Source organism: Engystomops pustulosus, chromosome 11 (genome assembly GCF_040894005.1).
Source record: "Engystomops pustulosus chromosome 11, aEngPut4.maternal, whole genome shotgun sequence".
Taxonomy (NCBI): domain Eukaryota; kingdom Metazoa; phylum Chordata; class Amphibia; order Anura; family Leptodactylidae; genus Engystomops; species Engystomops pustulosus.
In genome coordinates this window covers 60,586,854-60,599,686 of record NC_092421.1, presented here as the reverse complement: position 1 = coordinate 60,599,686, position 12,833 = coordinate 60,586,854, and the positions used below count along the sequence as shown (strand labels likewise).

Genomic DNA, 12,833 nt, shown 5'->3' with positions numbered 1-12,833 from the left:
TAGTTACAAAAGGACCTCTGGTAATTGGTAATTGGTCCACTTAGGAACAAACCTACAGGACCTATCTTGTACCTAACCCGGGGACCGTCTGTACATGTAAAGGAGTGACAGTCATTTGATATAATTTTTATATTGTGTGCAGGGGGGGGGGGGGGGGCGCGTATGGAACATTTTGCTAATAGTTTTTCTGCTTAGTTTGGGGGAAATAGAGATGGTTTTCCAGCCTGTACTGTATGTGTCTATGGAGGATGCATGAGCTCACATCTAATCTCCCTGTGTATAGTTAAAGGGGTTGCCTAAGAGTATAAAAAAAAAAAACACATTGATGGCAAGGAGGGGGCTGGTTAAAAAAAAATAAACATTTACTTACCTCCGTGGTCCCTCCCGGCAGGGCAGCCATCAGGAAATTCGGGGCCCCATACAGCAAAAGTGTCTGGGCCCCAACACACCCCAAAACCGAACAAGCCTCCTGCCCCCCGCAGTGACCTTTCACAAACAGGGTTTGAGGCCTGTTGCTACGACAAGGCACACTCTTCTGGTAGATTGCCAATAGGAGTCATACTTTTGGTCAAGTATATTTATTATAGTGCAAATATGGCATCAAAAACTAAAGCATGGTGAACAGTAAACATATAAAAGTGTTTAACAGACAACATATAACAAATATAACATTATAAAGTGCAATTGCTAGGGCCGCCACTATCTTTTAATGTTTTAATAAAGAATTGTGTTAATTACCAGTGGGGGTGCTCCAGTGCACCTAAGGGCTCTTTACGTCACCCTGCCACCAGTCCTGAGGTAATCTGAAGTCCTGGTACCTGTGCCTGCTCAGCAACCTCTGTGAATCACTGCATAAGGGTCAGGACTTCATATTTCCTCAGAACCAATGGGAAGGAAAAGAAGGAGCGTTCATTGCATGCCCCAAGGAAACCTAAAGTCCCAGCACCTGCACACTGATTCACAGAGGCTGCTGAGCAGGCACAGGTATCGGGATTTCGGAGCACCGCAGTCCGCAGGACTGGCCGCTGGGTGACATAAGGAGCCCTTAGGTGCACTGGAGCACTCCCACTGCTCCTAAGCTGGTAATTAACATAATTCTTTATAAAAGCATTAAAGGATAACCATAGAGGCCATTTTGATGGAACTTACAGTGCTGAAGTCAGGGTCATCAGGTGCATAGCATGATACCTTCAGGTACTATGCTGTGCACCTGGTGCTCGATTCCCTTTAAACAAGGGATATATATAAAGACAAAATACTCATGTACCACACTATAAAAATAACACAGTGATGTCACAGTACAGACATAATAAGCACAGTGATGTCACAGTACAGACATAATAAGCACAGAGATGTCACTGTACAGGGATAATAAACACAGTGATGTCACAGTACAGGGATCGGCGTCTCGTGGCCTAATCAGACCTCAGGTCGGCGTATCGTGCCCCCATCAGACCTCAAATAGCGTCTTGTGCCCCCATCAGACCTCAGGTCAGCTTAATGTGCCCCATCAGACCTCAGGTCAGCTTAATGTGCCCCATCAGACCTCAGGTCAGCCATTTCTGCCCCTATCCATCAGACCTCAGGTCAGCCATTTCTGCCCCTATCCATCAGACCTCAAGTCTGCCATTTCTGCCCCCATCAGACCTCAGGTCAGCCGTTTCTGCCCCTATCCATCAGACCTCAGGTCAGCCGTTTCTGCCCCCATCAGACCTATCCACAACCCCCCCCCCCCGGGGCCCCAGCCACAAAATATATTTACAAAAAGGAAAAGGCTGCTCCGGTCTTCTTCTCGTTCTCTTGCGCGCGCCTTCTTCTCCTGCAGACAGTGTGTGATCCCGCGAGACCAGGCTGTGACCCAGCACTGGATCTCGCGGGATCACACAGCCAGCCCAGGAGGAAGCGCGCAGAGACCGACGCGACGCTGGCGGCAGGGTAAGCATGAAAGAACTGTACGCAGCGCACTGCGCACTCCCCCCCCCCCCAGGGCCGATTCTAGCATATTTGCTGCCTGAGGCGAATATTAAAATGCTGCCCCCCCCCCCCCTCCGCTACCTGTTCAGAAAATGCTGAAAACTTTACTAACAATTAACATCCCTACAGACAGCTCCCTGACACTGTGTGACTGACTACAGGATCTGGGAGTCATTAGTGGCATCTAGTACCTTATAGATGACAATTTCTTCCATCAGGAGGACTTTATTCCGGGTTCTCCAATCCATGACGTATCACAGGTGAATTCACAGCTGGATATCTTCAGCTCCGTGCAGCATCTCCACCCGGCGTCCCTAAAAATACCACAGTCACTTACAGTATAAAGTCTCCTGGATAACAACACTGCGCTCCTAAATAACCCTCACAACACAAGTGACCGCACGCTACCCCACATAGAACACATCCCCTCATTATATATAAATATTCTACTGGAATTATAGCATGTACAGCACCAATCAATATACAACACCCCTAATTTATTAATACAGACCCCCCCCCAATATTTGGTTTACATGATGCAAAGTAATCTATTGTATCTTATGAATAATATATCCCACCCAGTTATTATGTTACATGTGAATTTATATAGAGTACTACCCTGATTGAAGTAAATATATAGCACCTCCTAATGAATATATATATATATAATTTATTTTTATAGGCCCCCCAGTATAAACAGTATCCAGCCCCATATAAATATATACAGCCCCCCCAGAATAAACAGAATCTGGCCCCATATAAATATATACCCCCCCCCCAAGAATAAACAGAATCTGGTCCCATATAAATATATACAGCCCCCCAGAATAAACAGAGTATGGCCCCCGATATAAATATATACAGCCCCCCAGAATAAACAGAGTATGGCCCCCCATATAAATATATACAGCCCCCCAGAATAAACAGAATCTGGCCCCCCATATAAATATATACAGCCCCCCAGAATAAACAGAATCTGGCCCCCCATATAAATATATACAGCCCCCCTAGAATAAACAGAATCTGGCCCCATATAAATATATACAGCCCCCCTAGAATAAACAGAATCTGGCCCCCCCATATAAATATATACAGCCCCCCCCCCAGTGTAATAAGAATTTGGCCCCCCATATAAATATATACAGCCCCCCCCCAGTGTAATAAGAATTTGGCCCCCCATATAAATATATACACCCCCCCCCCAGTGTAATAAGAATTTGGCCCCTCATATAAATATATACAAACCCCCCCCCCCCCGTTACAGTAGTAATCGCCCCCTAATATATATATTTAATTAATAATTGGACAATAAAAATAATAAAACTTGTACTTACCTCACGGCAGGGTGCTCCCATATTCACGCGGCTCTTCTGGCAGCGGCTCTTCTGGCTGAGTGACACAGGGCGCCCGAATCGCCCAGATTGGAGCTGCAAAATGCCGCTTTTAAAGAGGGCCGCATTCTGCCGCCCGAGGCGAGATTTTCATCTCGCCTCATGGCAGATGCGGCCCTGCGGGCCCCCCCCTAGTGTCTTAGAGTCCGGGCCCCATAGGGCAGTACCAGTTGTACTGCCCTATCGGCGGCCCTGCCTCCCGGTGTCCTGTGCTGCCATCTTTCCAGTCCCTGCCCCATGTAAACAAACAGGGCACGGAAGCCGCCCTGCGTTCAGCTTCTGGTCGGCCTCGCCCACCCGTCCCTATTCCCAGCGCTGTACAATGCGGAACGAGTGGACATGGCCAGCCGGAAGCTAAACACAGCGCTGCTTCTTTGCCCGTTTTTTACATGGGGCACGGACCAGAGTGATGTCGGGAGGGACCATGGAGGTAGTAAATGTTTATTTTTTTTAACCAGACCCCTCCAAGCCACCGATGGTTTTTTTTTATGCTCTCGGATAATCCCTTTAAACAGCTCTGAGAAAGGAGGATTAACCTCTTAACTTTCAGCTTGACCTTTGACAAAACTGCTCATAGCATACTACAGCCAAGGAAAGAGCAGAAAGGGTTAACACTCACAGCTGTGTCATAAACAGAAGAGGAGAGAGAGACTTGTCTTAAATCCTGGAGACAGATTTGCCATAGCAAAATAGAACTAACTAAGGGGCACATTGCAGTCTGTTTCTTTACCAAATAAGCAGGATTTCTTAGAAAAAGAGTGTTCACAACACCAAAAATCATCCGAAATTACTCTTTAATGAACCCTTGAATTTAAAAATGAGCATTTACCCTAATCACAAAATGTTTCTTGTAGTTGTTACTAAGGAAAAAAGGTTCTTGCCTCCCTCTGGTAACCTGTTCCTGTGCCATGGTGTTAGCGGAGAGCTAACTGTTTGACAGTGAGGTGGTTGTGCTCCATTTTGTGTTGACAAGAGTCGAGGACACTACAATTCAGCTTTCGGACAAAATAGAGGTAAGTAACCCCTTTTTTCAGTGACCCATTCCTGCCAAGCAGATGTTACTCTGGAAACCCCTTTGAATGGCAACAATCATTCTTACCAATGCCATAGCAGGGACCCGGCTCCATCCATCAGTACTGATCCATCAGTAGCTGCCACCAGCTATAGTAGCATACTGTGAAGAAATCTTAAGGTCTATAGGCCCAGCTAGTGTTACAAAAGCAATGGGGCTACAGCCATCAGGAACTACCAGGGAGAGAGAAAAAGAGAAGGAGTTTAAGAGGAACACATAATAGTTGTGACCCTCAGATGGAGTGTTTGCCCTAACATCTCAAGTGCCATTACAGCATCAAACTTCTCTTCCCCATCTCTATGACCTATTGTTGAATCCCCGCAATTTGTGAGTCAAGAGTGGCCGACCGGCAGTTACACCATGGATGTGGGATGTGAAGAACCACAGAGATCACAAGCCAAGAGTCTGGAACAATTACATAAAAACACAAATCAGAAGTAAACATGCCATAATCTAGGGCAAGACCTGAATCAGGAGGAAGGCCCTAGTAAATTGCAAAAATACTAAGATCAAAATAAATCAAACTGAAATAGAATTACTCAAACAACTATCGTATGTAAGTAAATGAGGGTGGCTTGAAATGCCCAATCATCAACCAGAGGAAATGTCTGTGGACTGAGCTACCAAACTAATAATGTGACACACAGGTACTTACACATCCATTACATAGGTCAATACCTCTCATTGAAGGTAGTACTTAAAAAGTCAATATTTTATGTTTCTATGTTGGAATATATCGTTATATCTTACCGGGGAGCCTGTCCATCCAAGAAGAGCAAAGGCATATTGTTCATGTGGAGTTATTACTAGGTCAACCCGTACAGCCTTCCAGTCTCTGAGATCCTCCAGCCGTTTCCAACCATCATCTCTCCGTTTCTCAGCCTTAACTTCTTTCTTCGCTAGTTTTAGTATTAAAAAACTCTTCTGATAATGATCGAGAGCATCTACTCTTCTGCTCGGGCGTTTTGTGTCATCAAATGTGGATTCATATATATCATAAAAAAGAAGTTGTCCCTAGAAATGAGATTTTTTGAATAAATATCATCATTAGCCAAATGTGTGATTTTACTTCTGCTCTCCCTCCATTGCATTGGTTTTGTATTAAAATGGTTTAAAGAAGTTGAAGATGTACAGGATAGGTTATCAATGTCAGATCGGAAGGTGCCCAATATTTGACCCCTCTCAAACATCATCCCAGCAAATGATGAGGACAGAGTTAAATGTTTGACTTCATTCTGTATGTAGGGTCAGCAGGGGGTCTGAGTGTTGGATCCCAAGGATCTAATGTGTATGACCTTTCCTATAAAAAGTCATCACTAGCGTGAGGGATCCCAAGCAACAAAGCTCGGGTTTTCCCCAAACTTTGTGGGTCCATTAGAAGTTTGGGTCCAGCTCAACCCCCTCGTCATTAACGCTTGTGATCGTGCTGGCACCAATCACAGACGTCATCTCTTTAAATGCTGCCCACAAAGTCACCAGCAACATACAAATCTTTGTGACCGCGTGCGCAGACACCATTTCGGACAGCGCCGGCACTATTTCAGAGAGCGCTGGCACCATTTTGGGGTGAATGGCAGCGCTCTGTCCATAGCATGTCAGTGTGCGCATGGCTACAATAATTTAGATAACGCTGGTGATTTAACGCTTGTGATCGGTGAAGGATTTTTACAATTTGGGTTTAGCCAAACCCTATTTTAACGGCTCAGCTTATCACTAGTCATCAACATTTAAAAAATGAATAAAAATTAATTTGGACCTTTTTTCAAAAAATGTCGTTTTGACCCTTTGTTAACTTTGAGCATCTCTCTTATAGGGTACCATTACCTGGCTACCGAAATTACAAAATGGAATAGAGGGACCCATAGACTTGTATCCGTCTCTCTATCTTCAAACTTATCTCTTAAATTTGGCTACGCAATCCCTCTATGTGCAATAAAAACAATTATTCTCACCTGGTTCTTCAGGACATTTATGGTGTTGTGCAAAATCTCCCTCTCGACTCCTTTTCTGGGACAAGTGATTAAGAGATCCACGTCGTGTCCAAGTTCTTTTCCCCTGGAGATTGAAAAGAAAAGATTTTTTGGTTAACCAATCACTTATTATAATTTCTCTTCTACAGATACATAGTCATGTTTGACTGTATTTTTTTGTATATATGTAACCAAAACCTCCGAAAAGTGTGAATTTTGTAATCTTTCTAGTCACGGCTAATTTTCTCTATTGCTTGTGTTGATAATAATAATTGTCAATGATAATAATAATAATTATTCTTTGATCACCAATATATTTTAAGCAGTATTCTGACATTTCCTTCTTATGCCAAAACATACCCATGTAGTATTGACATATTATATATACATATACAGTGGTAAATCTAAACTCACTGCTGCCTGAGGCGAGCTATAGAATGGTGCCCTCTACACCCCATCCCGTAGTAATATATCTGGTTATTTTTTAGTAAGTGGGTCCTCGGTACAGTGCCTCATACCCATGCTGACATCTGGTGTGAGTGAGTTCCTGCTTTGTATTATTTAACTGCGCTCCTGCTGTTTCCCCCCATCTTGCTGCAGATAGTGCTGCCTGAGGCAAGAGACTCAACTCGCCTCTTGTGACCACAGTATGCAGAGTAAATTATGGGAATGTGGACCGTTATCATAAGCTTTCTATAGCAGTGCATTGTTATGTCATGTGGCTTTTGTACCCTATCCACTGCGAAGGCCTGCAGGCCTGTTTTTGGCCAATGCCTTGCCCCAGATAGGAAGACACTGCTGACGTCTAGGGAAAAAAAGCGTGGGCGACAGAATTATTAAAATTGAATTTAAAAAAAATGCTGGGCAAACCCTTTAAGACTCTATTAACATAAAAGTAATATACAAGATTACTATTTTTTTTAAGCGATCAACATACTTTAACCATTTTAACCCAATGAACGGGTCATTTATAAAAACCAGACCAAGCATGGACCTGGTTTCAAAGGAGAAAAACAAAAAAACATGGCTTCACCACATTCCAATCATTGTGACAGAAACATGGTTATTCATGGGAAAAAAACCCTAGTCTTCCGACAGCTGGATCAGAGAGCCCCGACAGTCTCTAAGTGCAAGGCAATAATAACTGCCATCCTTCCATATGCAATGTTCGTATATTTAAAAATACAAGCAATTTAGTGTCGAATGATGTATAATTTATTGGAGAAAAGTTGAATATGATGGATGTTTGTGGGTTTTTTTTAACCTAAGCAAAAGTGGAATGTTCCCCTTATAGTTAAGAACAAATTCTGTCTGCTCATAGGTGTAAGCGCAGGAGTATACGATGAAGCAGCACTCCGGTGAATTCAAAGTAATTTTATTCACCCATGGAAGTATAAAATGCAACGTTTCAAGCATTATATGTATACATGAGCTGAAACGTTGCACTTGGGTGAATAAAATCACTTTGAATTCCCCGGAGTGCTGCCTCATCGTATGCTTCTTGGAATATTGATTGGGTTTCTTGGGTATATTCTAGGGTTTGTTGGAGGCGTGCACCCACTCTTGGGCTTGATCCTCCATACTCCACAATTGGACTGTGTAATATTTGTGATATCCCTAGTGTCAAGAAAAAGCCGAAAAAAATTAAATTGCGTAAACCAGAAAAATTGGCATTATGGGATGATAATTCCTCCCCAATACCGTGATTACACTGTGGCAATACCGTTTTGCCGAAAAGAAAGAACTTATTGGGGGAGATTTATCAGGGTTTGTATGCCAGTTTTCTGATAGAAATACCTAGCAAACATATGCCACCTCCACACAAGTGGGTGCAGAGGGGCGTGACTGGTGGGGGAGTGGACGTTCGCAAATTGTACACCAGCGCAGTCGGCCGCTGAATATCCGGTGGAGCTTTAAACATTTTACCTTGTGTTTATATCACTATGATGCTCGAAGTCACATCCTCACAGAATGACCCTTTGGAAGGACTAAACCTCTATTCTTGTGCTTAAAGGGCATCTACCAACAGGATGATGGACTGCAGCCAAATGAAACTGAGGGGCTCCATAGGTGTTTATGGAGCCTGGAGCACCTCAGTCTTATTTGCATACAGTTCTTCATCCTGGTGGTAGATGTCCTTTAAGACACTTAGTTGTGTGATTCCTGGGGTGGTCCCGAAGAATGGATCCCTAAAAATCATATGTGTCACCTATCTGGAGTAATCGGTAATATTAAAGGGTTTTTTTAATTTCTTTCCTGGAAAAACCCTTGAGGGTGCAAGTTTTGTGAACAATTATAAAAAAAAAAAAAAAGACATGCCTTCTTCTTAGAAAAAACAGGGATTAGCTTAGCATTCATTAAAATGAAGGTGCTGTTAGCGCTTACAATACATCACCACGGGCTCTAGTGCTGTTGTTGTAGCCAAGGGAAGGCCTTCCTTAAAGGCCAGAGTAAGAGTTCCATGGTTAGGAATGTTTTCTATTCACCATGACAGGGTCTGCTCCAGGTTTCAGTGGGCCCCTGGGCGACAGTGCCTCAGTAGATCTCTTTGCGTTGAACTCACATGGCAGTGTTAAAAATTCAGAAAGTAACACAGTCTCCTGTTCCCTAAAAGATTCCCTAGTTTATTACACCAAAAAAATTATTATTTACCCCCTGATTATTTTATTCCCCCTTCACACCCTATGGATTCATTAGATACAGACCTCCACACCCCCATGGATTCCTTATGTCCAAACTTATGTGGGCCCCCAGCATTTGCTTGGGTATGGAAGTCAATGGGAGACTCGAGCATTTTTCACTGAAAGAACACATTGAAAGATCACAGTGAAGAACACATTGCAGATGTTTCGGTACATCTGCTAACTTATCGGAAGACACGACGCCGAACGGTGTTCTTCACAATAGTACGTGAAGAACAATATGTGTGAAGAACATATTGCAGATGTTTCCACACATCTGCAATGTGTTATTCACACATAATTTTCTTCACATACTATTGTGAAGAACACCGTTCGGCGCTCGTCTTCCGATAAGTTAGCAGATGTACGGAACATCTGCAATGTGTTCTTCACTGTGTTCTTTCAATGTGTTCTTTCTCCATGCCTGCTCCAGCTCCAGCCCCCGCTCCGCTCCACCATGCCCGCTCCAGCCCCGCTCCGCTCCTCCATGCCCGCTCCAGCCCTGCTCTGCTCCACCATACCCGCTCCAGCCCCCACTCCGCTCCACTTCAGACTTCGCTCCTGCATGCCGGATCCAGCCTCTGCTCCGTGATGCCCGCTCAATTTCACTACAGCCCTCCAGCCCCCGCTCCGCTCCTCCATGCCCGCTCCAGCCCCGCTCCTCCATGCCCGCTCCAGCCATGCTCTGCTCCACCATGCCCGCTCCAGCCCCCGCTCCGCTCCACTTCAGACTCCGCTCCTGCATGCCGGATCCAGCCTCTGCTCCGTGATGCCCGCTCTGTTTCACTACAGCCCTCCAGCCCCCGCTCCGCTCCTCCACCGTTCGGCGCTCGTGTCTTCGACTAAGTTAGCAGATGTTCGGAACATCTGCAATGTGTTCTTCACTGTGTTCTTTCACTGTGTTCTTCACTTAAATGATCCTGTGTTCACTGTTTTTCACTGTCTTTTCTTAATTAAATGCTCAATCTTGAGCAGGGGAAATACTCGTCCGAGCAACAAGCCGTTCCAAGTATGCTAATACTCGAACGAGCATCAAGCTCGGACGAGTATACTCGCTCATCTCTAATGATAATATATATGTTTTTATGAAATGAACACAACAGAATTCAGCACTGCACCATTAGACATCCCATGATGCTCCAGCACAACCTATGCCCCAGCACTGACCAAGTCCTTCCATCTGAATATACTTCAGATCTATAAATATGCAACGTAAAAGCCAATAGAAACAGGAGAATAACTTGGCACATTTCAACACATTGAAATTAGGTGTCGATGATTAGAGTCTATTGTATTTCACAGCTTCACTCCTACACAGCTCTAGTTTCTTGCATCAAAATTGAGTCACATAAATCAGATGGAGAAATCAAGTGATCATCACTCAAAATGTATAGAAGAAAATAAAAATAAACCCCTAACACTCAAGGAATATATTTAACATTCCTTAATCCTTTCTAATATTATATATATATATATATATATATATATATATATATATATATATTATATATATATATATATATATATATATATATATATGCATATATAACCAGGGATGAAACTATAGGGAGGGCAGAGGTAGCAGAAGCACCTAAGTCCTTTAGTACAGTATTAGGGACCCACATGCAACACCCACTTGGTTAGTTAATTCTTAGTGAGACCCGTAATATACATGTAATGCATTTTTGTAATTAGATCTGCATTGTAAATATACGATAACTACATGGCTTCTAAGGCCTTTATATAGCAGATAGATTTATTATGGTAAGTATCAGTTAATATTACATTGATTTCTACTTTACTTTAAGTGGTTGGAAACAGAATATATCCACAATGTTTTTTTCACGTCTCCATGCCCCATATAGTCACTGTGTCGTTGCAATGTAACAGAGTAGCTTAAAGTAATTGGTTATCACAGGGAAGAGCTGTATGATGCACTGTTACAAGCCAAGTGAATGTGTGAACAGAACTAGGTTATGATAATATGGTTAGGGACCGGAAAGAATCAAGGCATCTTGTTATCAGGGACAGGAAAGAATCCGGGAAATTGTGGTCAGGGACAGGAAAGAATCAGGGAAATTGTGGTCAGAGACAGGAAAGAATCAAGGAAATTGTGGTCAGAGACAGGAAAGAATCAAGGGATCTTGTGGTCAGAGACAGGAACAAGAATCAATAGATCTTGTGGTCAGGGACAGGAACAAGAATCAACAGATATTGTGGTCAGGGACAGGAACAAGAATCAACATATCTTGTGGTCAGGGACAGGAACAAGAATCAATAGATCTTGTGGTCAGAGACAGGAAAGGAATCAGATGATTTTGTGGTCAGAGACAGAAAAAATAATCAAGGGATCTTGTGGACAGGTACAGGAAAGCAATCAGGGGATCCACGGGATCTTGTGGTTAGGTAAAGGACTAGAATCAAGGGATCTTGTGGCCAGGTACAGGAAAGAAATCAGGGGATCTTGTGGTTTTATGGTCAGGGATAGGATGGAAAATTGGTGTCAAAATCTGTTGTGTTAAAGTCCAACCATAAATCTCCAAGATTTTAACAAAATAATAATAATTCAAAATAAAAGAAATACCTGCATTTTAGGTCACATTTCTGCCAAATTTTAAATAATTGTTTTTTTCTGTACTATACATTGAGGTGCCCACAACATGAAAAAACTACAAAACATGAATATGGAAATAAAAATAAAATGGGAATCTGATCCTTTTTTAAATGTTCTGATAACAGACCATTTGTGGTCAAGACGATGGCATCAGAAAAAAGTATAAAAAATTACTGAAAATAGATACCGGTAGGGGGGAATTTTTTTTGTTATAAAAACATGTGCTTCATCTAGGAAAGCGATCAGCATCATCGACTTTAGATGCCCATTTGCAAATCAGATTCACTCCAGTGCAGATCATTTGCTCTGGCACCATCTGAAAATAATTAGAATATGCTATTTCTGTCAGATGCCTGTTTGTTAGTTGTTTTTTTTTTGTATGTACAATTATTTCTAAGCGTGAAATGCATGTAAAATAGATCTCATTTAGTCTCCGAGAAGAATTTCCCAATGAAATAATAATAATACAGGGGGCCATGTGTTCATTCTATGCAAGGCACATGTAAGAAATCTGCGATACAGGACAGTTCTGCTAATGATCTGACATTTGTACCCTGTAACATCAGTTAGGAACCATTTTCCTTAAAGGGAACTTGTCATCTGGAGCCCTTTTTCTGGCTCCCACATGTCCCCACAGAGAATAGTGTACACATTGCCAAAGAGTTATTATAGTAAAACTGTCTTTTTCTGAAAAAAAGATAAGTTAGATGAAAGTTTACCTTTCTGTATGCAGAGCTGTGTCCCTAGTCCCATGGGGGTGGCCAGTGAGGAGCGGGGAAAACATGTATGACGTCCTGATAGGGGATGCAAAGGGAGTAGGAGATATGGGGGCCATGGGAGTTTTTTTAAATTTAAAGGGGTTGTCCGAGTTCTGGAAAAAAAAAACTAAAAGGTGGCCGGGAGAGGGCTGCTTAAGAAAATCAAGTCCTACTTACCTTCCGGTGCCTCCGGTCCGTGTGCCAAGTGACAGCAGCGCTGGATGCCGGAGGGCACCGGAAAGTAAGTAGGACTTTATTTTTTTAAGCAGCCCTCTCCCGGCCACCTTTAGTTTTTTTTTTGCAGAACTCGGACAACCCCTTTAAAATGAATGCGTGACAGAGCCGTTTTCAGGGGTGGGGGAGGAAACCACTC

General features: G+C 43.0%; 1 protein-coding gene across 2 annotated transcripts in view; it reads right to left on the bottom strand.

The window, feature by feature from the left end:
- Positions 1-12,833, bottom strand: part of DNTT (DNA nucleotidylexotransferase) — a 221,801-nt gene that overhangs the window by 65,076 nt on the left and 143,892 nt on the right. For both annotated transcript variants that reach the window (XM_072130021.1, XM_072130020.1), the window contains 2 exons: positions 6,390-6,492; positions 5,188-5,451 (listed from right to left, as the gene is read on the bottom strand). In XM_072130021.1, the coding sequence (XP_071986122.1) occupies positions 5,188-5,451; positions 6,390-6,492 (367 nt within the window). The remainder of the gene's footprint in view (positions 1-5,187; positions 5,452-6,389; positions 6,493-12,833) is intronic.